At 45.1% G+C, this 27181-nt stretch overlaps 1 protein-coding gene across 1 annotated transcript in view; it reads right to left on the reverse strand.

Annotated features, from left to right (window-relative positions):
* NUP85 (nucleoporin 85) overlaps window positions 1-27181 on the reverse strand; it is a 977524-nt gene that overhangs the window by 760885 nt on the left and 189458 nt on the right. The window contains exon 4 of the mRNA XM_069654821.1: window positions 18415-18485. Within this exon, the coding sequence (XP_069510922.1) occupies window positions 18415-18485 (71 nt within the window). The remainder of the gene's footprint in view (window positions 1-18414; window positions 18486-27181) is intronic.

Raw genomic sequence — 27181 nt, forward strand, 5'->3', positions numbered from 1 at the left:
CTGAGTACAATACATAAAACTGTTGTTATGAAAGGCAAACATACGACAGACAGTGCGAGTACTGGCTCACTGCCTGGATTCTCAAAATATACCCATGGTCTTTGCAGTTAATAAGTATCTACACAGAGCATGGTTGAGGAGGAGTAAATCAGAGGGTACCAGGGCCCTGCTGTTACATGGTTGGCCCCAATATTGCTGTGGGGGGTCAAAATTTAGAGTGGTGACTGTAATGCATTCTTGAGCAAGGGGTCCACGTCTGGATTGCCCTGTTTCACCTCACTGATGATGCCCAACAAGGCTGAAACACGTGTATGGGGTTACTGATGGTACTCTTGTTCAGAGGAGAATTGCCTAGCATTTTGGCGCTGGACTGCTCCTGGGCAGGACAAAGGCTGATATGCGGGGAAATTTCTTCTCTGTGAAAAGGACAGTGAGCTAAAGACTTGGTAGAGTCTCTCCCAGGGGTTATTCACCCAAGAACAGGTCATTGGGCTGTGTTCGTGCTGGTAGAGAGATTCCCAGACCCCCCCCTTTGTTTGCATACATGATATGTGGTTACCAAACCTAATTTCTGTAGTTATTAATAGAATATCATTGGCTCAAAGAGCCAATGATATTCTATTACTAACAGAAATTAGGTGTGGTACACCAATAATAATCACTTATGAGATTTGGCCGGACAGACACGGATTTCAGGCACTGGCAGCATGTACATTTACTCACACGGACCTTACCACTTAAGCATCACACACTAAATGGCACGCCATCTAATGCATCTCAGTTGTGCATAAATAAAGCTAGATGGGTTATATTCCTGCATCAGCGTGACACAACAAGATCCATGGCCAATGGAGACCCTGCTGAGTATTAAATACTATGTGGACTGTTAAGGATTATAAAATCTAATGAGGTGTTCAGGATAAATAAGGCACAGTTTTAGAAAGATGGACATTCTTTATACGTCTTTTCTCTATTTGTTACACGTCTGTCTTGTGGGTACCGTGTAATTTGTGATTTTACCATTATGTTTTGGAATACATATGCATATGATTGCCGTGAATGACACTTTGTTGAAATATGTACATAATTCTTGCTTTGTTCCCATATGGATAATAATGTGTTGACCACTTTAATCAGAAAAGGCCCTGACGAAGGACACGAAGTCCAAAATGCATTGGCCATATATTCACATTCGCTAAGCAGCAACTTTTCTGATTTCTGACAAATTAAAATATTAATCACCAAAAGTATTGAAAGCAGAAAATTTACCGCAAATGGGTAAGAGGGTGTGCGGCCCACACCGAAGGTTAATTGGCCTTGGTCTTTTTTCTCACTTTCATCATTCTAACCCACAATGATTCACTATTCAGGTCGTCAATTTCCCGTAACAAATTTGCAAAGCAGGTCGTGAGTAGCGGGACAAGAGATTAACAGGTGTTTCAGTGCATCGAAAGCTTGCCTTCTTAAACATAACCCACAAATAAGATTTACCAATGGAATTTTCTTGATGGAACTCCATCTTTCAAGTTTTCCTAAAGATTCAAATGAAAAGATGATTCAGGAAATCTCACTAAATACTTTGGCAGTAGATCGTATGATCTTTGCATTTTATTGTATTCTGAGGCATGTATGAGTCGATGAATATAAATAATCCTGATCTCTCAACCACTCTGTCATTTTTATTTTTTTTTGATCTTGTCAGGATTACTTAAAGGAGTGTTTCTATCTAAATCCACATCCGAGAGAATATTGTCACAGTACTTCACAAAATTAATGAATGGAAAGAACAGATTTTTCCCAGCGCAGCAAACAATTCTTCAAATAGAGTATGATAGGGAGGATCTAAAATGTCATTAATAATTTCAACCTCACCCAAGTGACGTAAAACTTCCAGTATTGTAAACCCAATTCATACTTAATAAGCACAAAAGGTAATGACATGGAAACACCTAGTAATCTCTTCCAAAAGGACCCCTCAATAGAGTATAATTGGTCCGTGTCCACTTGAAAAATCTCTAAGTCAAAATAGATGGCAATACTTACCAAGATAAACTTTCCTGCTGGGTCCTGGCCTCCCAACGGCCCAATAGCCTTCAGCCTCCGCTCATCCCTAGCACTTGCCGTTGGCTCCCATTGGCCTATGCCATCTTACAGGCCTGCTCTTATTGTCTTTGTCAGTTGACCACTCTTACAAAGTGATCTCTGCCAGACACTTAACAGCTTCTTGCAACATACTCTCTAGCACTTCCCTTAGTAGCACTACTAGCACTTACCCCGCCCCCTCATCCCCGCTCTCCCTCTGCACTTGCACACTCTGAATGCTCAAAAGGCCCAGTAGGCCTTTTTCCCGCATGTGTCTCGGGGGTTGCTGGTACTTCCAATTTCTGTGTCTCCAGCACCAGTGGCTCAGGGTTTGCCGCTATCGGGGCATGTCTTACCAGCATTTTGACTCGCAATTGTGCAATCTGGTAATAGTGTCGGCACACAGTGCTACCTGCACATTATTATCTGACCACCAAACTTGTAATGAGGGCCATTACCCCTTTTCACTTTAGGGTCGTTTTGTTAGAATGTGAGGAGCAGAATAGTACTTGGGACACAGGTTGTTTTACTTTGGACATTATGATAACTGACAGATCCTTAGTTTTGGTTTTAGGTAGGGAAACACCTCTAGAGCAGGGACAGAGGGGCATTTCCCAGCCCCCTTTTGTTTTAATAAAAGTCTTTAAACAATATCATACACTTCTGTGTCCGGCTCTCATTCCTGGTTCCTCACACTACAGAGTAGATCATTCTATAAAGGACTCTAAAATTGATTTTGCTTAGCCTATAAACGCATTTAAAAATCTAAGCTGCATCATAAATGCTAATTTATCTTCCACATCGTTATTTACACTGTTTCTTTTCAAGTATGCACAAAACACGGGGGGCGTGGCCAGCCAGCGGGTGATGGGCATGTAGCTAGCTCTTGGAGCTCCCGTAACACTGCCCCTATCCTGAAGAAATCCTGCTGTTTAACCCCTATGCAATAACCTTGTATTGAGGGTGGATGAAGGGGAAAGTGAGACACTACGAACAGTGCCCATGCAGGACTGACACGTGGAGAGTAAGTCCCTGAAACTTAGAACAAAAGGGAGAGCAGATGCAAAGTGAAAGCGCTCCCAGGATGGCCGCCGGACTGCAGTGAAGAGGAACGGAGAGACCCACCGGTCACCCAGACAGCAATGCAGACGACCCACTCCTCCACACCAGGAGAGGGCTGCGGACACCCCAGCCCTGATCAGAGGAGGCACTGAATGCTCTGTGAGCAGGCAGGATCCCTACACATACACGAGGTGACCCCAGATTGGTGCAGGAAAGTGTGTGAAGTGTGCTACGCGACCAAGCGCCACTGAGGAGACAGACGGAAAACGACCTCAGCCATGAGGGACTTGGAGACAGATACCCCTTCTACAGGGGCTACTGAGATTGGTAACAGCAGGAGGATCCGAGAAATTGGCTAGAACGCAGCTCTCGGATGGAGGCGAAGAAGCGGAACGTTCAGAAGGTGAGCGGGTGGCGCACGACTCAGGACCTTGGGATCCCCACCCTCCCCACAGTGGCAACTATGGAGCCTAAAGACAAGTCACTGACATAACACTGGCGAGAGTCCCTTACTGCCTCACAAATAGCTCCAGGACCCCACGCCTGGTGCCGCTATAATATCTGGGTCCTCCAGAGAGACACCACACCGTCTTTGACCCCGGAGGCCGGGGTTGTGGAAGAGCCCATAAATTGACTAGCAGCCTTACCAGGAGAGGGAAAGGAGGAACAGTAGTGAACCCGAACATTCTAACTGGAACACCACGCTCAAGCACAGCAACAGGTCTCCCTCCCCACCCCCATAAGACCGCGTTTCAGTGGGAAGAAGGCCCCAGTGCAGAGCTATTTGTGGAGAACTTGATCTTGAAAGTATTTTGAATTAAAGATCTGTCCAGGTTTTTTACCGTGGAAAGGGCACACAGGGTGCCGGGCAGACCCCCACCACCAGGTGCCCCACGAGAGTGATGGTGGCCAAAATTATGAACTTCCGAGATCGGGGTGCCATTTTACAAGAAGCCCGCAGAGTAGGTTTCTATGAAATTGGGAATGCGAAATTGCGCTTTTTCCCCAGACTTCACTTTGGAAGTACAACGCCACAGGAGGACATATGATGCAGTGAGACGTCGACTTCGGCAACTCAACATAAAATATATGATGTTCTTTCCGGCTAAGTTGAAGGTCATATCAGGAGGAAAGGCATGGATCTTCACGTTTCGGAAAGAAGTTTGGGATTGGCATTGGCTAGACACTTCACCGCAAAGTGGGGATCCCCAAGATGGAGGGGGTGCGGCGACAACGCAGTGTGGTACAGGGGATTGACAATGGCAAAGGTGAACGCATTGCATATGAGATGGGTCACTGAGAACTAGTCACCGGGGAATAGAGGAGAGAGATGTAAGAGGGGGGGGTTGCATCGGAGAGGTGGTGACGGGGTACTGCGGAACCCCCCCATATTTACACAACGCCATTGACTGCTACCTACAAGTTGCAGGGAAAAGATGGTATAGGCAAGTCAAGGGGGTCTACGATTCGGGAGAGGTGGGTCAGAACCCTGAGGGGAGTCACCCGCAGGCCACAGTTATGAAGTTTGAGAGGAAGAGGCGGAAAGGGAGGGTGGGAGCGGGGGGGGGGGGCAGTTTGGGTTGGCAATATCATGTTGGGGTTGGGTATCACTTGGGGTACTGTTGTAGATCTGGGACGGAACACAATGGGCAGGACAACAATCAAGCATGTGTAGACACGATACCAGAAAAGGGAGGGTGACAGAGGAATGAAGCTGCAAATTGAAGAGAGAAGGTCTTGAAACAGAAGGATGGGACATATCTTAATAAGATGGGGAACAGGGAGGATTGAAAATCAGAACTTGGAATATTCGGGGGCTGGGTTCTAGACAAAAAAAGACGGCGGGTGAGGGAATTTCTGAAACATCACGAGATACAAGTGGCTCTGATACAGGAAACACATATGGGAAAAGGGGACCTGATGACCCCAGGGAAATTGTGGGAGGGGCAGCTCTTTGGAACGTCCTATTCGACCCAAGCGAGAGTAGTGTTGATTTGGGTGGCGAGAGGAGTGCCATTACGGGTAGAGATGGTCTTGAAGGACGAGGTGGGGCGGACGGTGATGGATACATGGGAAGGAAGCCCGATATGCCTAGTGAACTCCTATGCACCAAACGTGGCTGATGAGGAATATTTCCTGTCGGTCCTGCACATGGTTGGGGCTACCAGAGGGGGAATGATCTGATGGGGAGGGGACTTTAATTGCCACCTAGATGGGACAGGAGGGAGGGGACCTAGAAAATAAACGCACATGGCGGCGTCCCTCCACATGGTAATGGAAGATCTTGACCTGGTGGAGATATGGAGGGAGAAACATGGTGAAGAGAAAGGATTTTCATATTACTGTGGGGTGCATGGGTCGTATTCCCGTCTGTACTACCTCCTGACGGGGAGAGAACACCATCAGCAGTTTGAGGACCTGGAATTTCTAGGGCGTTCCCTCTCGGATCACTCACCCCTCCTGGTAAAATTAGTAGAGAGGTAAGAGGACCCCCCCGTCGGTTGAGGCGCAAGCAGGTAGAACCATTAAAGGATGGGGCATTTACTAGCGAGTTACGCAAGGGGATCGAAACCTACTTTGAACTAAACGAGGGGTCGGTGGACTCGATGGAAATACTCTGGGAGGCTTTTAAGGCAAGCATAAGGGGGTTGTGCCTCTCCATGACAGTGGAGATGAGGAAAAGATTGCAGGTAAACAGAATGGTAAGTGTCGGAACTGGATAGGGAGGCAGGGGAAGGCACCCAGGTGGGTGATAGGTTGGCACTATGCCTGGAGGGTTACCATACGACAGTGGCAGATCTGACACAATTCGACAATAGCAAACGGGACACCCAACTACATGGGGAAGGTGATAAGGTGGGGAAGTTACTGGCCTGGTTGATAAACAGGGAAGGCCCAAGAAGAGGGATAACCCAGATTAAAACTAAACTGGGGAAACGGTGGAAACCCAGAAACAGTTTATGGAATTTTAGGAGGCCTTATATACAAACGAAAATGGGCATGTGGACAGACGTGGAAGATTTGATGGACATGATCTGGCTGCCAAAATTAGGGGAGGTTATGATGGAAGAACTGGAGGCCCCAATAAGAGAAGGGCTATATTAGATGGGCAATACGCACTATGAGGAAGGGCACGTCTCCTGGCAGTAAAGGATTCCCCATTGATTTTTACTCTGAATGTGTAGATCTCCTGGCCCCACAGCTCAAAAAGGTATATGACGAGGCATTTAAGAAGGGAATCCTCCCATAAACTATAAGGGAGGCAATAATAACAGTAATTTTGAAGGAGGGGAAGGACCCACTAGACTGCATGTCATACCGCCCTATATCTTTACTGACCGTTGATGGGAAAATTTCAGGTAAGATACTGGCAGCCAGATAAGTGACAGTAGCTCCACAGCTGGGCCATTTGGATGTGGATTTATCAAGGGCAGAAACACAACCGCCAACATCGCCCGTCTCCACCACGCCATGGACCACATCAAGTCCCATAAACAGCCCATGGCGGTGTCCTCCTTTGACGCAATGAAAGCAAGTCGAAATGGTTATTCCGAGTGTTGAGGAAATTTGGGTTTGGGGAAAACATGTGTAAATGGCAGTCCCTTACTGTACAACAACCCGTTGGCAATGGTGAGAACAAATGACTGGGTATCCGGGAAGTGGGAACTGGGCAGAGGGACTCGCCAGGGTTGTGCGGCCTCTCCAATACTTTTCGCCCTCGCTTTGGAACCCTTAGCAGAGTTTCTACGGCAAGAGATGGCGGGGATAGGGGTAGGAGGGGTCCAACACGTAGTGTCATTATACGCGGATGATCTATATGTTTAGAACCCGTGGGAAAATTTACCAGTACTATTGGAGATTCTAAAGAATTTTCACATGATGTCTGGCTTCCACATTAACGAGGGAAAATCAGTCTTGTTCCCCTTGGGAGGGTTACGGGAATGTAGCCTACAGGACCTTCCAGTGGTAGGGATAAAATGGGAGATGGAGTCGTTTGAATATCTAGGAATATAATTATTCACATTTACATACAACACCGGCTGGGCACTCTCAAGGATAGGGGACTCAATACAATTCTGCCACTTTCCCCGATGGGTAGAGTTGGGCTATGTAAAATGGTGATTCTACCAAGATTGCTTTACTTCTTTATCAATTTACCGTATGTGGTGAAAAAGATACTTTTTTTAAATGCTAGATGGTAAAGTGGGGGAACTGTTATGGAACACAGGGAGGAGGGCGTCCCTTTCAACGCTACGCAGACCTAGAATAAAGGGTGGGTTAGGCCTACCTGACTATGAGAAATACTTTAAAGCAGCGCAGCTACAGACAGTGCTAGATTGGGGACAGCCGGGGGGGAACCCTGAGGCGACTAATAGGGGAACTGCCACTAAATAGGAAGGAGTCGAGCTGCTGTGAAACCCAGTAGGGAATAAGGGGTCTTCAATTGTGTTTGAGGCGATTAGGGAAACATGGAAGAAATATGTTTGGAAGGATGAGCTCTACGACGGGCACCTGCCCTGGGGGTTAGACCAAAAACTGATTGGCAATAGTGAGGCCTGAGGCACAGCACCTGCAAGAAAAAGGATGTGATAAGGAAGGAGATCTGTTCGAAGGGGACAAATTACTAACCTTTGTTGAATGGTCCACGAAGTTTGATCTGCCGAAGGGCTGTAGAGTAGCGGATTTATGGGACGGAATCCCGGAACAACCGGACACGAGCCTGCTGCTAAGTGTACTGTCAGATCAAGCGGTGGGCACAGCTAGGATCTCATGCATCTATAATGCCCTACGAGAAGGAGAACCCACGACAGCATTGAAGGTGAAGAAGAAATGGGAGACTGATATGGGGTACCAGATCCCGGAAAAGGAATGGGAGGCAGTATGGGAATCAGCCCGAAAAGTCTCATGAAACGCTCGATTTCAATTGATCCAGTTTAATATTATGCACAGGACATATGTGACTCCGACCAAACTGAGGGCAATGAACAACAGCCTATCAGATGAATACCCCAGATGTGGTAGGGGGCCAGCGGGATTCTGGCACATTATCTGGGACTGCAGGGTTATTACACTCTACTGGAATAAAGTTATGGAGGAGGTGAATAGGCTAGTGGGGTCAAAGCTGGAGATCAACCCAAAAATATGCATCTGGGGATGCTCCCAGGGGGAAAGAAGCACACAACACGAGACCAAATGATAAGGTTTCTATTACTGTTGGCTAAACGTTGAGTGGCTATCACGTGGAAACACCCACAGAGCCCGGCACTATCCAGATGGCTAGCGGATACCCGCAGATGGGGGATTGCTGAAATTACGATACTGCAGGGGACGGGTACTGGCACACAGGTGTCTGAGGTCACAGTACAATGGGGCCGACTATCGAATGACCTATCTAAATCCAAAGATCTGAAACCACCATGAGATTACAGGGGGAGCGGGGAGCGAAAGGCAGGGGGGAGGGAAAGGGCGGTATGATTCGGCTGGAGAAGTGCCCCGATTGAGCGGTAAGATTTGAAATACCGAATTCCGTGAGCGGGGGAGGAGATGGAAGAGGCCACGCCGGACTACACTAAGACAAAGGGGGAGGGAAACGTTGAATATGTAATGTTTGTTGTTGGTTACCAACAAAATGCAAATAAAAAGTGTTTAAAAAAAAGTTTGCACAAAACACAACATATTGAGTTAATTTCAGGTGTAAAACATTGTTTTCTAATTACAAAATTACCTTTAGCGCGGATAAAGCATCAAAAGGTATTGACTTAAACGTGACCGTAAAAGTTGGTCCTGCTGTATATGTACCATAGCCCTTAAAATCTGAATCCAGTAAGGATGGAGTCAGATTGAAGATGATCATGACTTAAATTATTTGAGAGCTTGCTCCGGGTCTGTCCGTCTAGATTAACTGTATCTCATTTAATTGAAGGTCTGGTGGGCACCAGATTTTCCAAGAAAGGAATACCAAAATGATTTGTCCATGTAACATCAGCAAAACTCGACAAGTGTATTCCTGAATAGAAGAAAAATAAATGTGATCTACGTAATGTCTTATGTATGTGTGCGCAGTGAAATTAGTGCTTGCAGATTTAGATCACTCATGCAGTTGACAAAATGTAGTGATTCCAAGTCAAGTCTTTTCAAACAAGAAATTAAAATCACCTACAAAAACAAGATCCACATTCGTTAGTAGAATCGTGGCAGCTGCCTCAGAAACATGCTTACATAGGATGACTACGGTCTAGGGGATGATGGGTGAGCAACAGACTGGAGAGTTATTTGTCTTAGCAAAGATTCTGAATTTGAAAGAATAGGAGCTTCCTAATGAGAAATAGTTTGTTGAGTTATATAATGGCTAACCAACCCCCAGAGTGAATGATATGTGAACATTGAAATATTTCATAATTACTAGGGACCAGGTCATTAAGACCAGTAGTACAATCGGTCAGTTATGTTTCAGTTAGGCAAAGTAGATCTATGGCTAATTCAAGAATGTCTTACTTTTTTTTTGGTTTATTCAAACCTTTAAAAACACAGAAAAAAACATCATCAGATTGCAACATCATTTCAAATACAGTTTCACAGTTAGAGTCCAAAGGTGCATATATCAACATCAAAGCAGTTTACGGTCAACATCACATGTCAACGTCGTCGTGGATAGAAGAGCAGAGACTTCCATCAATGTTCTTTTTCTGCGTTTGTAAGTTTCTACTTCTAAGAAAAAGGTTAAGGCAAAGATCATTTTCCGGTCCACACCATCGAACATCACCTGTCAGCAATTTTCAGCACTCAAAGTCTGCTGCTTTATAGTTAAAGGCTCTAGATGATTTGTCCTTTGAGGTTGTAAAGCAGGGCAAAAGAGCGTAAGGTGTTTTAGTGTTTCCTCTTGCTGCACACACAATCTGCAATTTAGATTCATGTCTCCAGTATGTGACCAAGTTCTTATTCTGTCTTTGGTCTTGAATGCATTAAGATGGAAGTGCATATTCAAAGCTCTTCTGCTTTTGTCAGGAAATAGGGCCACATAATTTAGAAGTTTGTTGAGTTCTCTGGATTCACTGGGCACATCGTTCATTACTCTACTATTCCCCCCCCCCCCACCCCCAGTTAGAATCCAGTCTGGTCTCCATAGTTTCGTCTTAGCCTGGTTCGGGTTTTCATGCACAGTTTTCAAATCTATTTCGTAGTCTTTTAGAATGGCTTCACACCGATTGTTCCACATTGTAAGCAAGCTTTCGGGATTGCCATTGCCCGGATTATGCAAGTGCATTGCAAAGTGGATTGCTGTCTCGCTGCATTTCGCTGTGCTGTGTGGACGTACTGCAAGGACTCTGTTCGCCTGAAATTGCTAGGTATTTTTCTTGGACTACCCTGTCACCGCAAAATGTGTTGACCTATTTGCGCTTGTGTAACGAGCGAAGCATATGAACGTTGTTGCCCTAACTAAACGTACCTCCTTGTTTCCCTATCTCCAGGCCCAGCCCCGCCTCTACTCCCAGCAACCCATATATTCCTTGGGACACGAGCGCTTCTTGCACAAGTGGATTGCTGTCTTGCTGTCTAGCCACAGAATTGTAAGTGTACAAGGTTTTTCGTTGGTCCGCTTATTGTTGAAATCTGCTCAAGGGGACCTTGGGCGAGAATACAAGTTGGTATAAAGAACATTAATGTCTATGTAAGTTATATTGCTCACCAGCCTCTGCGCGTGTGTTATTTTAATGTTGTGAAGCGCTATACTTAGCTGCCTAAGTGATTGTGTGTAACATTATTCTTTGCTGCCATTGTTTCTACCGTTGTACAAACTGTAAATGATAGACCAACAGTGATTTGAATTTGTGTTGACGGCACACAGTAGTAAAGAATGTACGAGTGCTGTACTGTGAGGCATGGCTTGCCTCTTATCAGTGCGAGTAATGCTTCACATTCTCTAACTAAGCCGTGTTGTTTAGCTTTTGAGTTATTCTCGTTGAGTATTTGAATTTAGATAGGTACACTCCAGGCCATAAATTAGAACGTAATTATTATGGAAAAAGGACAATTTACACTGAAAACTGGCATGCCAGCAAATAGTGAGATAAAAGTCAGCGCGAGAGCAAATTCAGAGGCGAATGCCGCATTAACAAATCTACACACGCCTGTTAAAAAAAAGAAACAGCCGACCTGCATGGCTGACAAAAAAAAACATGAATAAAAGTCGTCCCCGAACGGTGTCAAACGGTGCTGATATACGCCTATATTACAATCAATGGGGATTGCATGGGGGTATAATGAATAAAGCACAGCTTGCAGATGAAGTAAATGTAAAAAGAATTCAACTAAATAAGTTAAATACTCGACTGGACATAGAAGTTGCCGCTATTAAGGCAGGTTCAACAGAAATGACTGGTGTTGAAAAAGTTGGTAGCGTACTCTCAGATACCACGATGGAAACGGAGGGTAAACGCTGTGATGGAACCATTTTGCTAGCTCAGAAAATACAAGATCAAGAGAACGTTAGTCTGCAAAGAACATGTTCTGTGGCGGCCCAGCATAGATTAAGACATGCATATCAAGCCTTGCATATTACTGGGAAACTCAATGAAGACGCTCTTAGTTTTATGAATCTGAGCCATAATTCTGACAGCCACGATGAAGTAGTATTTATTCATTCAAACACAGGTGACTTGATGCAAGTGGACAACCTTTCACCAATTCAAAGCCATGCTGAGAATATTTCACTTAGGAGGAATGAGTATGAGGATGAATTTGAGATGGTATCTAAGCAGGTCTCATTACATTCTCAAGGAATGTCTGATTGTACTGAGCAAGACACCTCCATAAATTAATTATTCATTCCACCGACCCCCAGACGATCCAATTCGGCGTGGGATAGCCATCAAATCAAATGGCCAGCTGTGAGTCACAAAGACGTGGCCCTCACGAAACAGTTTGTAATGGATGCAAATTTGACCCTAGCGGCAATGAATACAGCCTTACTATCACTCGCCAAACTTTATGAAGCAATGGATCAAAAGATTAACTATCAAACAATCCTTTTGTCTCAAATATTAAATCACAAGGCTGCAAACACAACTAATGAGGAAGTAAGCAGGAGTGATCCCGAGTATCAAATCTTCAGACATTGCACCTTAACAAACGTAGGTATTCCAACTGTGAATATAGATGTCCTGGGGAATTTGAATATAGAACAACCAAAACAGCTAGCTTCTGTAAAAACTACCCAAGTGGGGGGGATTTAGGTATTCCAGAAGAAGGTTGCCAAGTCCATCTTGCATCAATGCTTCCGCTAACATCACTGACAATAGTAATCCAGCGGTAAATCTGGTGATCGAAAAAATGCAAAAAACCACAAGCAAATGCGTTTAACATATTTGCAAACGGTGATTCAAAGGACACCAATGAGAGTCAATTCATAAAGCCCAAGAGAAATATCAGTAAAAAGTTAGTCAATATACAGAGGGTAGCCAAAGCAAGTGCAAAGACGAGACGCTTTCTCAAAATCATAAACTCTGCCAAAGAGAAAGGTGAAAAGAATTAATGTGGGGAAGGATGATGATGGCAGACTGCCACAACAGACTGCTAGTGGCAATGAAAAACCTACGAGTAATCTGACATACACACCACTTGGTAGCGGAAACAGTATTATTACAAGAAAAATAAAAAGGCCTACCACTTAAAATCTTTACTAAGGCAATTATTCCTGTAGAGCAGCGTAATGCCCCATCTGAATTGACTGCGATCCAGATTAGAGAGAAAATAAATAAAACCGTGGAACAGTACATGGCCAATAGGCAGAAGGAACAGGGCTTAGAAGCTTTTAATACAGAGCAATTGGTAGCTCCGGTGTATCAACCAATTCTAAATGGCCCCAGGCCCTTGTCTGAACGTTCACTGTGAACTCTCAATATAAAACTCACATTCTGGACAAAACACACAATGGAAAAAAATAAAAATGGTCCATGGTAAGACACTATACATAAGTACAAACCAATACTGAACAGTAGACAAGCTCAATCAAGCCACCATCGCTTTATACTTGAATGCAGGGACCAGCCCTTTACGCATTTTGACTTAAATCGATCAAGTGTATTAAATATTTGCAATGACATTCCTCAGTTGCAAAACAGAAGTACAACGGACATTAACAGAATAGAATTTTGGATGATCAAGATCTATCAAAGTCACAAATATTTATCCGCTCTGCTGTTTTAGCAGACATGAAGTGGCAAGCAAAGGACAATTCATCTAATGGGATTTAACTTATACAAAGATCATATTCAAGCTGAGCTGGGAGATAAACAGGGTTTAATTATGAGGAGCCTGCGAATATATGGCACAGACTGTGCCACTCCATCTACTATGGAGGGAAAACTACACCAAGCATAATAATCCCCAATAGTAGAAACAATCCACCTAATTTGCTGTAACACCTGAGGTTTTTCCCATTTTGTCAACTCAAAGAGTAGTGAGCTGGGCATTTATGACCTAGTGGTGCTCCAAGAAACATGGTTGGTGAAGACTCCAGTATGGGATGAATTTGAAATACTGTCAGTCCCAGCCCTGTTGCAATCCAGGGGTCGGCCCATGGCGGGCTTAATGATCGCTATAAAGAAAGCCAAAGGCTTTACAGCGAGTATGTATGCTTCATCCTCGTCATTCATTCAAGTTGTTAAATTGACAAAAGATGCACATACATTAATAATTATTAATATCTATTGGGGCAGGGGTCATCTGTCCCCAGATTTCTTTTTTAACCGTCCAGAAGAGATCTTTGTTGAAGTGGCATTGGAACGGCACATCGATTTCATACTTATCATGGGTGATCTAAATCTCCATCTAATACCAAAAAAGGGAGTTAAACAAACCCTGGAAGAGCAAAGATGGTGCCACATTATGGAAGATAGACAGTTCATAATATTGAACGGCATGGTTGAGGGTGACAAGATCAGCAGCTAATACATGGAATAAAGGCCATATGGGAGTTACTAATGATTATATATTTACAAATGCTGCATTTATGAACATGAGCCAAACCTTGGAGATTAAATCAAATTTTAAAAGTGACCATAGCCAACTGTGCCTAACCTGGGAATGGGAGTTAAGGCAGCACATGAAAGATAAAGAAAGATACAGAGGGCAGTTGATTGCTAATAATGCCAGAAACCGCATAAAACTGTCGGAAAAATCTCTAACTGAACTTGACCGTATATTAGCAAACGAACCAAGTCAAAATTATATATCATAAATGCAAAAATAAGTATATGTAGGAGCAGCGATGCAAGATAATTATAAGCATTCATGTATTTGACATCGAGGTAAAGCTCAAGAAAGCTGAATTGACACAACAAATACGTTTTCTGAAACATCTACCGTTGAGTGAGAGATTATGTAAAGCAAGTCATCTACGATCGGTATATAAAAATTGGCAACGTGGGAGGAAAGCCATATATCCACCAAGTCATCAGCAGAGATATGGGGTTTGTTAAACAAAGTTTCGCTTAAAGATCAAGACTCCGTACAAATGAACCAAATTCCTGCAAAAACGTGGTGTGACTACTTTCGAAGAATTTATCAAACTCCCGTACCAAATTACCAACCTGTTTAAGACAGTATAACCTGGAATCATGCAATTCAATAGGAGTATGATGACTTGCTTTTCTATATCCCGAACTGAAGTACATCTCAAGCTCAAGGGTCAGACGGACTAGACAATGGGATGCTAAAGAAGCACCCAGAAGTTTGGGCTTCACTACTTCAGAAGATCTTTGAAGAAGTAATGCGAACAGGTGATTTTCCCTCCTTATGGAGGAAATCCTTGTTAATTCCCCTCTTTAAAAAAGGGAAAAAGAATGGACCCGGGCTCATATAGGCCAATAGCCTTATTAGATTGCCCGGGGAAGATATTTGCTCGCCTGGTCCTTCGGGACTTGAATGCTTGGCTAACTAAAGAGAACCTAAGAGATCCATGCCAAACAGGGTTCCTTCCAGGGCTGGGGGCGGGCATTAACCTGCTCAATATAAATGCCATCACTGCCAAACAGCGTAGCAGGAAACAACCATTATATGCCACCTTCGATTTTAAGACTGCGTTTGAATCTGTAGTAAGAGAAATGCTGTTTGAGAAATTAATTAAGCGCAACTGGCCATGGTATATCCTAAAATGGCTGATGGACTTTCATGATCAGACAACCCTACAGATAAGACTGGATAGTGACGGGATGCTCTCGGATCCTATTCCTACGTCAAGGGGGCTGAAGCAGGGTTGTATACTTGCTTCAGCCCTCTTAATTCTTTTATCTTGGACCTAGGAAGGGATTTTGCAAACATCATATCCGATTCCCCCAAAATTGGAGACCAGGCGGTCAAATGGTTATTGTACACAGGTAATCTTCTCTTAATATCAAAGACACCTATGGGACTGCGCAATATGCTTTGGGTTCTAGAGAGATATGCAATAACTAACCAAATGACTATAAATATCAAAAAGACACAAATGGTACAATTTGGCAATGCCAAACAGCGCAATTTACAGCACAAGTGGATACTAGAAAATCAAAATGTGGAAGTAGTATCAAACTATATCTATTTAGATACTAATGTTGATAACCATTCAAGAGATTTGCTGTATGACCATGACCTGAAGTTAATAGTATGTTATCGCAGGATCGAATTATCACCGGTAAATACTGCAAATTTTCCATCTACCCATTGATTACGCACTTCAAACAAAAAGTCTTACTGATTCTGCGATATGAGGTGGAAACAAAATAATGTAAACCAGTTTGTTTCTGGAATAAAAAGGAAGGTGCCTTTTGGATTGCCTTACTGAAATTACCTTCATCAAAGCCGATAGCCTTAATTAGGCATGAATTAGGATTAATATCCATGTATGCATCGTACAAGTGTAAGGTGTGTATACTAAATAGGAAATGTGTATTAGACAACCATAACAATTGATTGGATATACTGTTAAGTTATGTAATGGAATATGATGAATTCATTAAGCAGTGGAGAACAAAGCCGCAAGAGTTTCTGTACGAAGCAGACATAACTGAGGAGTTACTTTTACACAACCCTGGCAAAGCGAAAGTAAAAATGTGGCAAAGATTGGATTCCGACTAGAGAATTGTGTAGTAAATATACCAATTTGCTTTAAAATCTTTTGGAAATCCTGAAGTATATCTATTGATATCACCCAATGTTCTGCACCGTGCAGGACTGTTACGCCCGAGATTAAACTTGTGGAAAACCAGAGAGATTACATTCAAATGGTACAACAATGATCAGAGATCCAATGTATGTCGCATTTGTCATATTGAAGTTGAATTTCTTAAGCACATTGTTCTGAATGTCCTGAATTACAGAACCTAAGAGTTAAATACTTTAGAAAACTGTTTGGGCATGTGTTACATATGGACGCAAAAGATTTGTGGAAACATATTCCACATATATTCGAAATCAATAGGTTATGCAACAATGAACTTTTTGCATGAATTGAAGTTAGAAAATGATATAGCTGGTGAATTAAGAAACTAAATGTCAAAAGAATTAGAATGGAACCTTCAAGATTTGTTATTACTGCTTTCCAGTTTTTAAATTATGCAAAGAAAAATGTTTTATGGTTAAAACAAATGTAAGTTTTTTTTTTAAATTGTAAAGATTTGTATAATGTTGAAAGGTTGAATATATCAACCAAATCAATAAAAAAATAAAAAAACAGTTAATCTGAGCAACCAAAAGCGTTTTCCTCTCCAAATATTAGAGCTGGCACCACTTTCTGTTGGTAAAGGTTCACCATTGGTTTCAGGGAAAATGTCCCATACTTTTTGTTCATGATACTGGCTTAGCATGCAAATTGCCTACATTTTGTTTTAGCTGTTTCTGCACAAGGGCCATCATTTATATTTGAACAAATTTGCATGCCTAAGTATCTGGCATGTGTTACAGTGCTTAATGTCTCTTTTCCCAAGTACCATCTGAATTTTTTGTTATTACCCGTCTTAATGGTCCTCAGATTTTGCAAGGTCAGTATCTCACTCTTGTCCTTGTTTATGCACAAGCCATTAGTTCTTACATAGCTTTCTACCGTATCCATTTTGCGCTGCAGCCCAATCGGTGTTACATCTAAGAGTATCAGGTCGTCGGCGTACAGCAGCTAGTTTACCAAGGACCTATGCACTTTTGGTGAAAAGGAACAGACGCCTTCAATGGCTTTGCCAGTGTCTGAAAGAAACAGATTAAAGATGATTGAGGCCAGGGGGAATCCTTGTTTAACGCCGCAGAAGTTGTTGATCTCAGCTGTTAGTGTGCCCACCTGGTCTAACCAAATCTTGATGTTTGTTTCAGTGTGCAGTTCTTTGATAGCTGCTAACTGACTTGGAGGACAGCCCCAATTCTTCATCTTAGTCCAAAGTAATTCCCGGTCAATGATATCTAAAGCATGTGAGAAATCGATGAATGCCAAGTACACCTTCCTCCCTGTTCTTAATGCCTCCAAATTTCAAAAGATTAATTAGTAGGAGGTTTAGGCCGCAGCCAATTCCCGTCACAAATCCTGCCTGTCTCAGGTCCACGTGATCACTGTCCGTAATCCATTTTAGTAATTTTTGTTGCAGGAGCGTTGCGTATACTTTCCCTAACATGTCCAAAAGAGCTATCGGACGATAGTACTTTGGGTTAGCTCGGTTCCCTTTCTTGAATATCGGGAAAGTAATCACCAAAACACACTGCGCACACCACGTGTGCTGCAGTCTTTGTAGTACCGCCTCCAGGCAGCACCAAGGCAATTGTGGAAAGACTCAGAAAGAAACAGCAAACAGCCCGTGAAAGATTCCTGACCAAGCTTCACCAAAACACACTACGCAAGAATATCACAAATCAAATGCCAGTTGCTTACTGAAGATCGTGCATTCAATAAATACTGTTATTTAAATGTAAAGTGAGGACATTGAACAGTGTCAAAGGAGCAAGGCAATAAAGTTAATTGCGGAAAGAATATGAAAACAAAGGTTTCTTGTCACAGGTACATTATAATATAAATGTTGAGACTTGAGTTATGCAGGATTCTACCAAATGATAGTCAGTTGAAAATAAACCTAAATGACTTCCTAAGGATTACCTCTGTGCACTACTTTTGGGCAGCATTTCCAGACTTGAGGTTTGAATTGGCGATGGCAGGGGCGGATGGGCTTGCCCTCAAATAAGTCGCTCGAAATCTGAACAAACCTTTGGCTTATGCAAAATTGTGAAAGGGAAACGTAAACATGCCAGACTTACCAGCCACCTGGTGCATCTCCTCCATGCAGGCCCGAATGACCGAACGGTAGTTTTTACTCACAAGAACCAACCTGCACAGAAACAAAAATATAATCAGGTTAATAAAAAGGGGAAAAGCTATGCAGACAGTGAATACTCTGCTAGCAATGACTCAAGGGTTCATACCATATCAGTAAAGCACAATGAAAATGGGCACATTTTTCAATACAGACACATCAGAACAATTTAACGAGTAACAAGCTCCCAGTGCAAATGCTCCCAACCAAACGTCATGAGCCGGCCAAGCTTCCAGTCAAGCATCAGCAATACTGAGCTTCCAGTGAACAGATAGCCACCCAAGCCTTGAACGTATAGAGTTAAAGTGCAGACAGTGCGATCTAAGCATTAGAGAGTCAAGTCACTGTAAGCCACACTTCAGGAGTGCTACAACTTCCATTGAATACCCTGGCAGCCATTCCTTCGGAACACAGAGCTTCCCATGTTTTTCTAAACTGAAAACGCAGTACCAAAGGTATGTCTGGCAATGTATGCATGGGTAACTCACTATGCCAGCAAAAGACAAATAAGGCTGAATCAGGGGATACTTACCGGACGGCAAGATATCCCAGAGTTGCATGCATACAAAAATAACCTCCCCATCCAAATCCACCTCGATTCATCAAATGAGTTCAATGAATAAAAGTGCATTTTGAATACAACACCTTGCAACATAGACAAAGCTTTAATATGTGAAAAGACTGTTAATTAAGTGCAGTTTGTTTATTCATAGTGCGCGCCTCACCCGAGGGTATCTGGGCGCAGAACACGATTATGCAGTTTCGTAGTTACACAGGAAGAAGTCGAGGTACAACAAATTATGTACAGTATATACAAAAACAGTTTCAAAGTTATTCACAGTATAATAAAACAAATAAATACAATGGGAGCAAAATAGAATTACATTTGTAGAAGGTCACTAGTAAGGGTCATTGTTGTGGATGAGCCAATGTTTTTCCTGAAGGTGGCGAGGGATTGGTTGGTTCTAAAACTGGGCGTGGGAGAGTTCCAAAGTTGGGCGACCAGGACAGGGAAGCTATTCCCTCATGCTTTTTTGAGTTTGTAGCTGGGAACTTGTAAGTGACCCAAGCTGGCTGATCTGATGAGTCGGGCGTACTGTTGCAGGGCAAATTTCTCAGTGAGATGTTGTGGGGCTCAGATATTGAGACATTTATATGTGAGGGATGCAGTTTTGAGTTGGATTCTTTCTTTGATGGAAAACCAGTTGTGGTCTCTTCTTATGGTGGAGATATGTTGTTTACGAGAAATGCTCAAGGCTGTCCTAAGAGCGTTATTCTGCAAGATCATTAGTTTCTTCGTGATATATTTGTTAGCCCCAAGACATAGTACATTGCATTAGGCAATTTTCGATAATATTAGGGCTCTAGCTAGCGTGATTGGTTGAGAGGAAGGGTTTGCATGCTCGAATAAGTTTGCAGGTGTAGGCATTTGCCGAAGCTGTGGCGCTGACCTGTTTTCTCAGATTTAGTGAGGAGTCTAGATAAAAACCCAAAGTTTGTACTTCACTCGTAACTTTTATGATGTTGCCATCTATGTTAAACGGTCGATAATTTTCACCTATTTTGGAGATGTTGGAGGGGGTGGCTAGAAGGAGGAGTTCTGTCTTTTCATTGTTCAGGCAGAGGGCATGTGTGGCCATCCATGTCTGAATGATACAGTAGATTCTGTTAATCAGGGCTAGGTCCTTGGCATAGTCACCTGTCAAAGGGATAAGGATCTGGGTGTCATCAGCATCGTTTGTGTAGGTGACACCCATGTGATCCAGGTCATCAAACAATGGTTTGTGAAAAGGGTTATACATGGTGGGTGATACACACAAACCCTGTGGGACTCTGCATGTAATGGGGATTGAATATGCGGCCGCTGAGGCCGAGAACACTCATCAACCTGTTGCTTAGGAATGATTTCATCCAAGCTGTGGCTTCAGGTGAGAAGTGCGATGTTGTGGAAAGGTGGTTGCAAGGGATTTTATGGTCGACCAGGTCGAAGGCTGCCGATAAGTCCAAGAGAAGCAGGAAGGCTGAGTTTCCTTTGTCTTTAAAGGTCATCTATTTTCATTTTTAGGTCAATCAAAGCTGTTTCAGTGCCATGCTGTGACCTGAAGACTGATTGACAGAGACCTAGTAGCTTGTTAGACTCCAGGAAGTTTTGTATTTGATTATAGGCAGCTTTATCTATAATCTTCAGCAGGAAAGGGACAGTGGTAATAAGTCTGATGTTAGTGGGTATATTTGGGTGAAGAGATGTTTTTTTAGCAGAGGCAACACCCATGAATTTTTCAGGTTAGTTGACACAGTGCAAGTGTGGAAGGAGGAATTAATGAGTGATGTGATAAAGGGAGCGAGGCTACGCGTAGCTTCCTTAATGACGGTAACTGGGCACGAATCTCCTTGACAATTTGAAGGTTTTAGGGAAGCTATGATTGTTTGCACTTCTTGGGGTGATACTGGAGTAACTTTAAATCGTTGACTAGAGGTGGGGATGTTAGGGAGATTTTTCTTGGAATTATCTTGCAGTGGGAAGGTGAGTTTTAGGGGTGTGATGAGTCTATGGACTGCTCTCCAACTTTGGCTCTAACATTCCCTCTGTCCTCATCCTCCTCGATGTCTCTTCTGCCTTCGACACCGTCTACCATATCATCCTGCTCGACCGTCTTTGTGAAAACCTGGGTATCACTGATCAGGCTCTGGCCTGGCTGACCTCTTTCCTCTCTGATCGACCCTCCCAGGTCCAACTGGGGTCTTTCCGATCATCTATCTTCCTCCCTACCTGTGGTGTTCCTCAGGGGTCTAACCTCTCTCCCTGGCTTTTCAACCAATACCTGGCAAGTCTCGCCCACTGCATTGCCATTTTCTGCTCAAATTTCCAGTGCTATGCTGACACTCAACTCATTTTCAAGCTGCTCTCGGCCACCTCCTCTCCCTCTCTAATCTCCGATTGCCTAACTGCCATTCAAGATTGGTGCGCCTTCAATGATCTTTGTCTGAATGCCAGCAAGACTGAGATCCTCGTCATCGACACACCTTCACCATCCTTTCCCCTCACTCTCTGGCTGGCTTCCCTTGGCCCTCCTCCTACCCCCACCTGCGAATATAAGAACCTCTGCGGCATCTTTGACTCTTTCCTTCTCCGCCCACATCTCCAAGGTCTCTAAAAAGTCAAACTTCCTACTGCACCTCCTCAGAGATACCCTGCCTTTCCTCTCCATCCCCCAGAAGCTCATGGTATCCCAAGCTCTGGTTCTTTCTTGGTTGGACTATTGTAGCAGCCTCTTTTTAAATCTACCTGCCTCTACTCTCCTCCCTCTGCAACTAATCCAGAAAAGGACTGCAAGACTTGTCCTTGGCCTCAAGCCCTGGGATCGCATCTCTCCAGCTCTGAAATCCCTCCATACAGTGGATGTAAGGATTCAATTCAAAACCCTCTGCAAGGCTTTCTGGGGCCTGGGTCCAAAATACCTTCAGCTATCCCTCTGCAAGTACCTCCCCTCTCGAGCTATTCGCTCCTCTATCTACATCTCCCTCAGGGTCTTCGGCTGGGGCCTCCCTCTGGAACAGCCTCCCTGCCACTAAAACTTAAGGAGAACCATCTCCAGATCCGGAAGCACCTCAAGACCTTCCTCTTTTCTTCTGCCTTTGCTCCCCCTCTCCCCTGCTGATCTTTTCTCTCTTGGCACCATGCACCTGGCCACCCTTTGTCCTCTGGGCCCAGGTACCTGCTCACCCTGCCTACCTCCCGCACTGCCTCTGAGCCACCCCTTGCACTGGGGTCTGCATCTGTACCCATACAGCCCCCCCCCCTTTTTCTTCCTGCACTTATCAGACCTAGCCAGTTCAGGACACGTCCTTTGTCATGTGTGGGCAGAACTCTCTGGGTAAGGCATAGTTCGGACAGGGAATTAGTGAGAGCGAGGCTGAGTGGTCGGCTGGATCATTGAATCCCAAAATGAAGCCACCTTAAAGGATAATTTGAGAAGAGGGTTTGGTATTGGTTAAGATAATATTGTTAATGTCATCTTCAAATGACCCTAGGGGACTTAACTGGCACACCTTAACTGAAAAGCAATTATCAAATATTGAAAAAAACACAGGTGGTAGAGAAATCTATTTACATGAGTCTAAATATGAAAACAATGCTTGAGAGCCCAACAGAGATAGACGCCTTCCTGTGCAGCGCCCGACTAGACGAGAAGGCGGTGCCGCGATTCGACTGCCAGTGTGTAACTAAGAACCAGCCCAGCATACCAGGGGAAAATGTTAATCCCAGGCAGCGGTGGCGTGAATGTGGGCCGAATGGAGTCCGGTGGGGGTGCGGGGAGGAGGGTCGTGAAATCTGATTGGAGTCAGAGGCCTGGGGCACGGCGTGGATTTTACGGACTGTGCATGCTGAAAATACCTGGGTCCCAAGGTGGAGCTGGGAGCTTAGACAGGGGCGGTGCATTGAGCCAGACAGTAGGACTCAGATGTAGAGCTGGGCATGCAGACTCAGTGGTGGTGGGCAACCCAGCCTTGTAACACATGGGCTACCTGGAACTGGGACAATGGGGGTGGAGGGGCTTGCTCAGAAACAGGCAGGAGAGCAGAGCAGAAACGCCAGCAAGAAGGTGGCTTTCATCGGACTGCAGGACCTGTCGGATTACAATTGCTGCAAACTCAACATGCATAGGTACACGGTCGGATAGTTGTTGACAATGGTTGTGGAGTGTGAACAGACAGAAATTTACTATGCAGATGCAGCCTTGACATTTTATTACAGGTGTATTGCAGATTACAGGACAGCGCAGGATCCTGGCAAGTAAAAGGGCAGAAAATATGCCTGCCTCGGAGGAGGTGGTTCCCCTTTAATCTTAATGCGCGTAGGGCACTCCACACAGTCTGTGTAGGGCTAACCTTGGCCCTTGCAAGAGAAAGAGGTGGAGATTGTGCCTCCCATGGTCATATGGTACAGTTTATGTGTGTTAGCAGCAATCACCCTAGGTGAGGCCATTTCCCCGGTGATACCTCCTACTGGGCGGAGCTGGGCAATGAGGACTGGTTATTATCAGGACAGTGGCTTGACTTTGGAAGGCTGTAGTATTCCTTCTCCCTCATTTCTAGGTATCCTAGCTGCCACTGCAGAGGGGAAGGTGAAATGCCATCAGGGAAGTCTGGTAAGAAAGCAAAGGCTGAGGAGGCAGACTTTTGCTCACTGCATAGTAAGCAACACAGCCTGGCGAAGGTGGCGGCTCAGGATCCGGCAATGGCTGCGTTCGGTAGAATTGAGAAGAACAAGTCACTCTCTTACCTGGTAACGTTCTTTTTCGATGGGATGGTCCAACGACGTATTCCATATCTATGACAGTAATCACCACAGCGGTGCCGCTACAGAAAATCTTTCTGCGTCCTGCTTCGATGACGTCGATACGCCGTCCTCGAGGGCCTCCATCGAGCCGATGTCACCAGATGTTATAAGTAGGGCGCACGACGTCCATAGCCTCAGTTATAGTTTTTTCCCAGAACGTATGGCACCAATCTTCTGCCAGTATGACCACAGAAAGCCTTGCGGAAATGAAAGCTGCAATCGCATAAGAAATTCTGTAGCGGGGTAGGCAGGGAGGGAGCGATATGGAATACGTCGTCAGACCATCCCATCGAAAGAACGTTACCAGGTAAGAGTAACTTGTTCTTCGAGGGGATTTGGTCCTCCGACGTATTCCATATCTATGACAGACTCCCAAAGCAGTACCAACGTAAGGAGGTGGGAAAAGAATTTAGAATATACGAATTTAGAATGCCCAATCAAATTGCAGAGTAAAGGACCGCCTTAGAATCTAGATAGAATCTAGGGAGTAGTGACGTACAAAAGTATGGACCGAAGCCCAAGTGGCTGCGTCACAGATGTTACAAATAGGAACACCCCTCTGCAGGGCAGTAGAGGCAGCCATACCCCTAGTCGAATGGGCCTGTAAGCCTACCGGAGGGTCCTTACCCGCCAGGCAGTAGCATTCAGATATTGCAAAGATAATCCATCTAGACAAAGTCTGCTTAGTCACAGCTTGTCCCAAACGCCTTCCAGCGTAACCAATAAAGAGCTGATCGTCCACTCTGACCCAGGACATGCGTGAAATGTAGAAACTTAAAGCTCTCCGAGGATCTAACCTATGGAGCCTCTCCTCGTCCTTACCAGGATGCGGAGGAGGATAAAATGCCGGAAGAATAATCTTCTGGCTTAAATGAAATTCCGACACCACCTTCGGGAGAAAGGAAGGACGAACTCCAAGGACAACCCTTTCCTTATGAAACACAGTGAAGGGTGGCTTAACTGAAAGTGCCTGCAACTCCCTCACTCTGCGAGCTAAAGTGACCGCAACTAAAAATACAGTTTTAAGGGTTAACAGTCTCAAAGGACAAGAATGTAAAGGCTCAAAAGGGGCACCCATGAGAAACTTGAGAACAAGGTTCAAATCCCACACAGTGAGACCTTTCAGAAACTGAGAAATTAAAGGGATTTTGAAATAAGAACACTCCTCAGATGAGCGCTTAAATATGGACAGCGCCGCCAGGTAACCTTTAATGGTACCCACTTGCAAGCCCCTGTGGGCTAAAGCAAGCAAAAAAGACAGAACCATAGGAATATCACATGAAAAAGGATCCACATTCTTAACCCTGCACCAGTCGGAGAACTTTCTCCAACGGCAACGATACAGGGACTTTGTTGCCGGCCGTCTGGTCGAAAGCAACACCTCCATTACGTCTTCAGGGAGGTCCCAATCCCTATACCTCAACCTTTCAGATGCCAAGCGTGAAGGTTGAGGGATCTGACCTCTGGATGGAGAACCTGACGTCTCTCCCGTGAGAGCAGAACGTCTCGGTAGGGAAGACGACGTGGAGGGCAGATGGACAAGTCGAGAAGGTCCGGGTACCACGTCCTCCGGGCCCATGCCGGAGCAATGAGGATCACCCGGGAACCGAACCTATGTAACCTCTGCAGCACTTGCGGGATGACGGGGACTGGAGGAAACACGTACAGCAGTGGGAAGGACCACTCCACCACAAACGCGTCTCCTAAGGCTCCTCTTGGAGGAAATTCCCGCGAGCAGAACCTTTCGCACTTCCGGTTGACACTGGAGGCAAAGAGATCCACTTGAGGGGTCCCCCAAAGGGCGAAGACCTCCAGGAGAATCTCCTGAGCCAACTCCCACTCGTGAGAGAGCGTCCTCTGCCTGCTCAGAGCGTCCGCCGTCTCGTTTTTGTCTCCGGCCAGATGAACTGCTGAGATCGAAATTTCCTGCTGGATGGCCCCGAACCAGAGCTGCATCGCCTCCCTGGACAGAGGAAGTAACCCTGTCCCCCCCCTTTTTGTTGAGGTAGTGCATGGCCACTGTGTTGTCCGTCAGAATCGGGACATTCTTTCCTCGCACAGTCGGCATAAAAGCCCTCAGGGCAAGCCTGACGCCCTCAGCTCCAACAGATTGATATGGAGTCTGGACTCCAACGGAGACCAACGACCGCTGTCAGCTCATTGGCATGAGCTCCCCATCCCGTGAGGGACGCATCCGTCACGACTGTCACCTCCGGCCAGGGGAACCAAAACGGAGCCCCTCTCATCAGGTTGCTTTTGACGGACCACGACAGAAGGTCTTGGGCGACCGAGGACGGCACCTGAACGGGGGACTGTGACCACTGGAGCTTGAGAGCCCATTGCAAAGATCTCATCCGCAACCTGGCCTCTGGCACCAGAAGAATGCAGGATGCCATGAGGCCGAGCAACCTCAAGAACTCGAACGCTGGGAGACTCTGGACATGTTGAAGCTTGCGCACCATCTGCTAAATGTGGTGAGCCCTCACCTGGGGAAAACACTGCCCCAGGGACGTGTCGAGCACAGCTCCGATGTACTGGAGCCGCTGTGTTGGCATCAAGTAGGACTTCATTAAGTTGAGGGAGAAGCCCAGCTTGTGGAGGGAGTGGCAGGTGACGGACAGATGATCCAGGACTTGCTCGGGAGAGCGCGCCCTGATCAACCAATCATCCAGGTAGGGGTAGACGTGAATCCCCCCTTTCCTGAGATGCACTGCCACCACCACCACCATGAGCTTGGTGACGACCCTTGGGGTGGAGGTCAATCTGAACGGCAGGACCCGAAACTGAAAGTGCAGTCGCCAACCGCGAACCTCGGGTACTTCTTGTGCTTTGAATGGATCGGCACATGATAATAAGCGTCCTTGAGGTCGAGAGACACCAACCAGTCCTGAGGTTGAAGGGCCTGGAGGACTTCAGAAAGAGTAACCATCTTGAACTTGTACTTCCGGAGGAGCTTGTTCAAAACGCGCAAGTCCATGAGGGGTCTCAATTCCTTCGTCTTTCTTCAAAATCAAAAAATAAGGGGAATACCATCCCTTGTTCCTCTCCGCTACAGGCACCAGTTCTATGGCGCCTTTCTCCAGCAGGGATTGAATTCCCTGTGCAAGGAGCGGATCTGGACTCTTCAAAGAGAGATTCCCTGGTGGATTGTCATGAGGCCTCTGCCGGAAAGGAAGACAGTAGCCGTGGGCTATGATCTCCAGAACCCACACATCTGAAGTAATGGCACAACATTCTACCAGATGCTGCGCCAGCCTTCCCCCAATCGGAGAAGCATGGGCCTCAGGACTGAGCTGAAGCGGCTGTGGCAGTGCCTGAGGGCAAAGAGGCAACTGCTCGCGCAGCCTTGGCACCTCGAGTACCTTGTTTT

This window comes from Ambystoma mexicanum, chromosome 3q, assembly GCF_040938575.1.
Source record: "Ambystoma mexicanum isolate Mex_15411 chromosome 3q, UKY_AmexF1_1, whole genome shotgun sequence".
NCBI lineage: Eukaryota > Metazoa > Chordata > Amphibia > Caudata > Ambystomatidae > Ambystoma > Ambystoma mexicanum.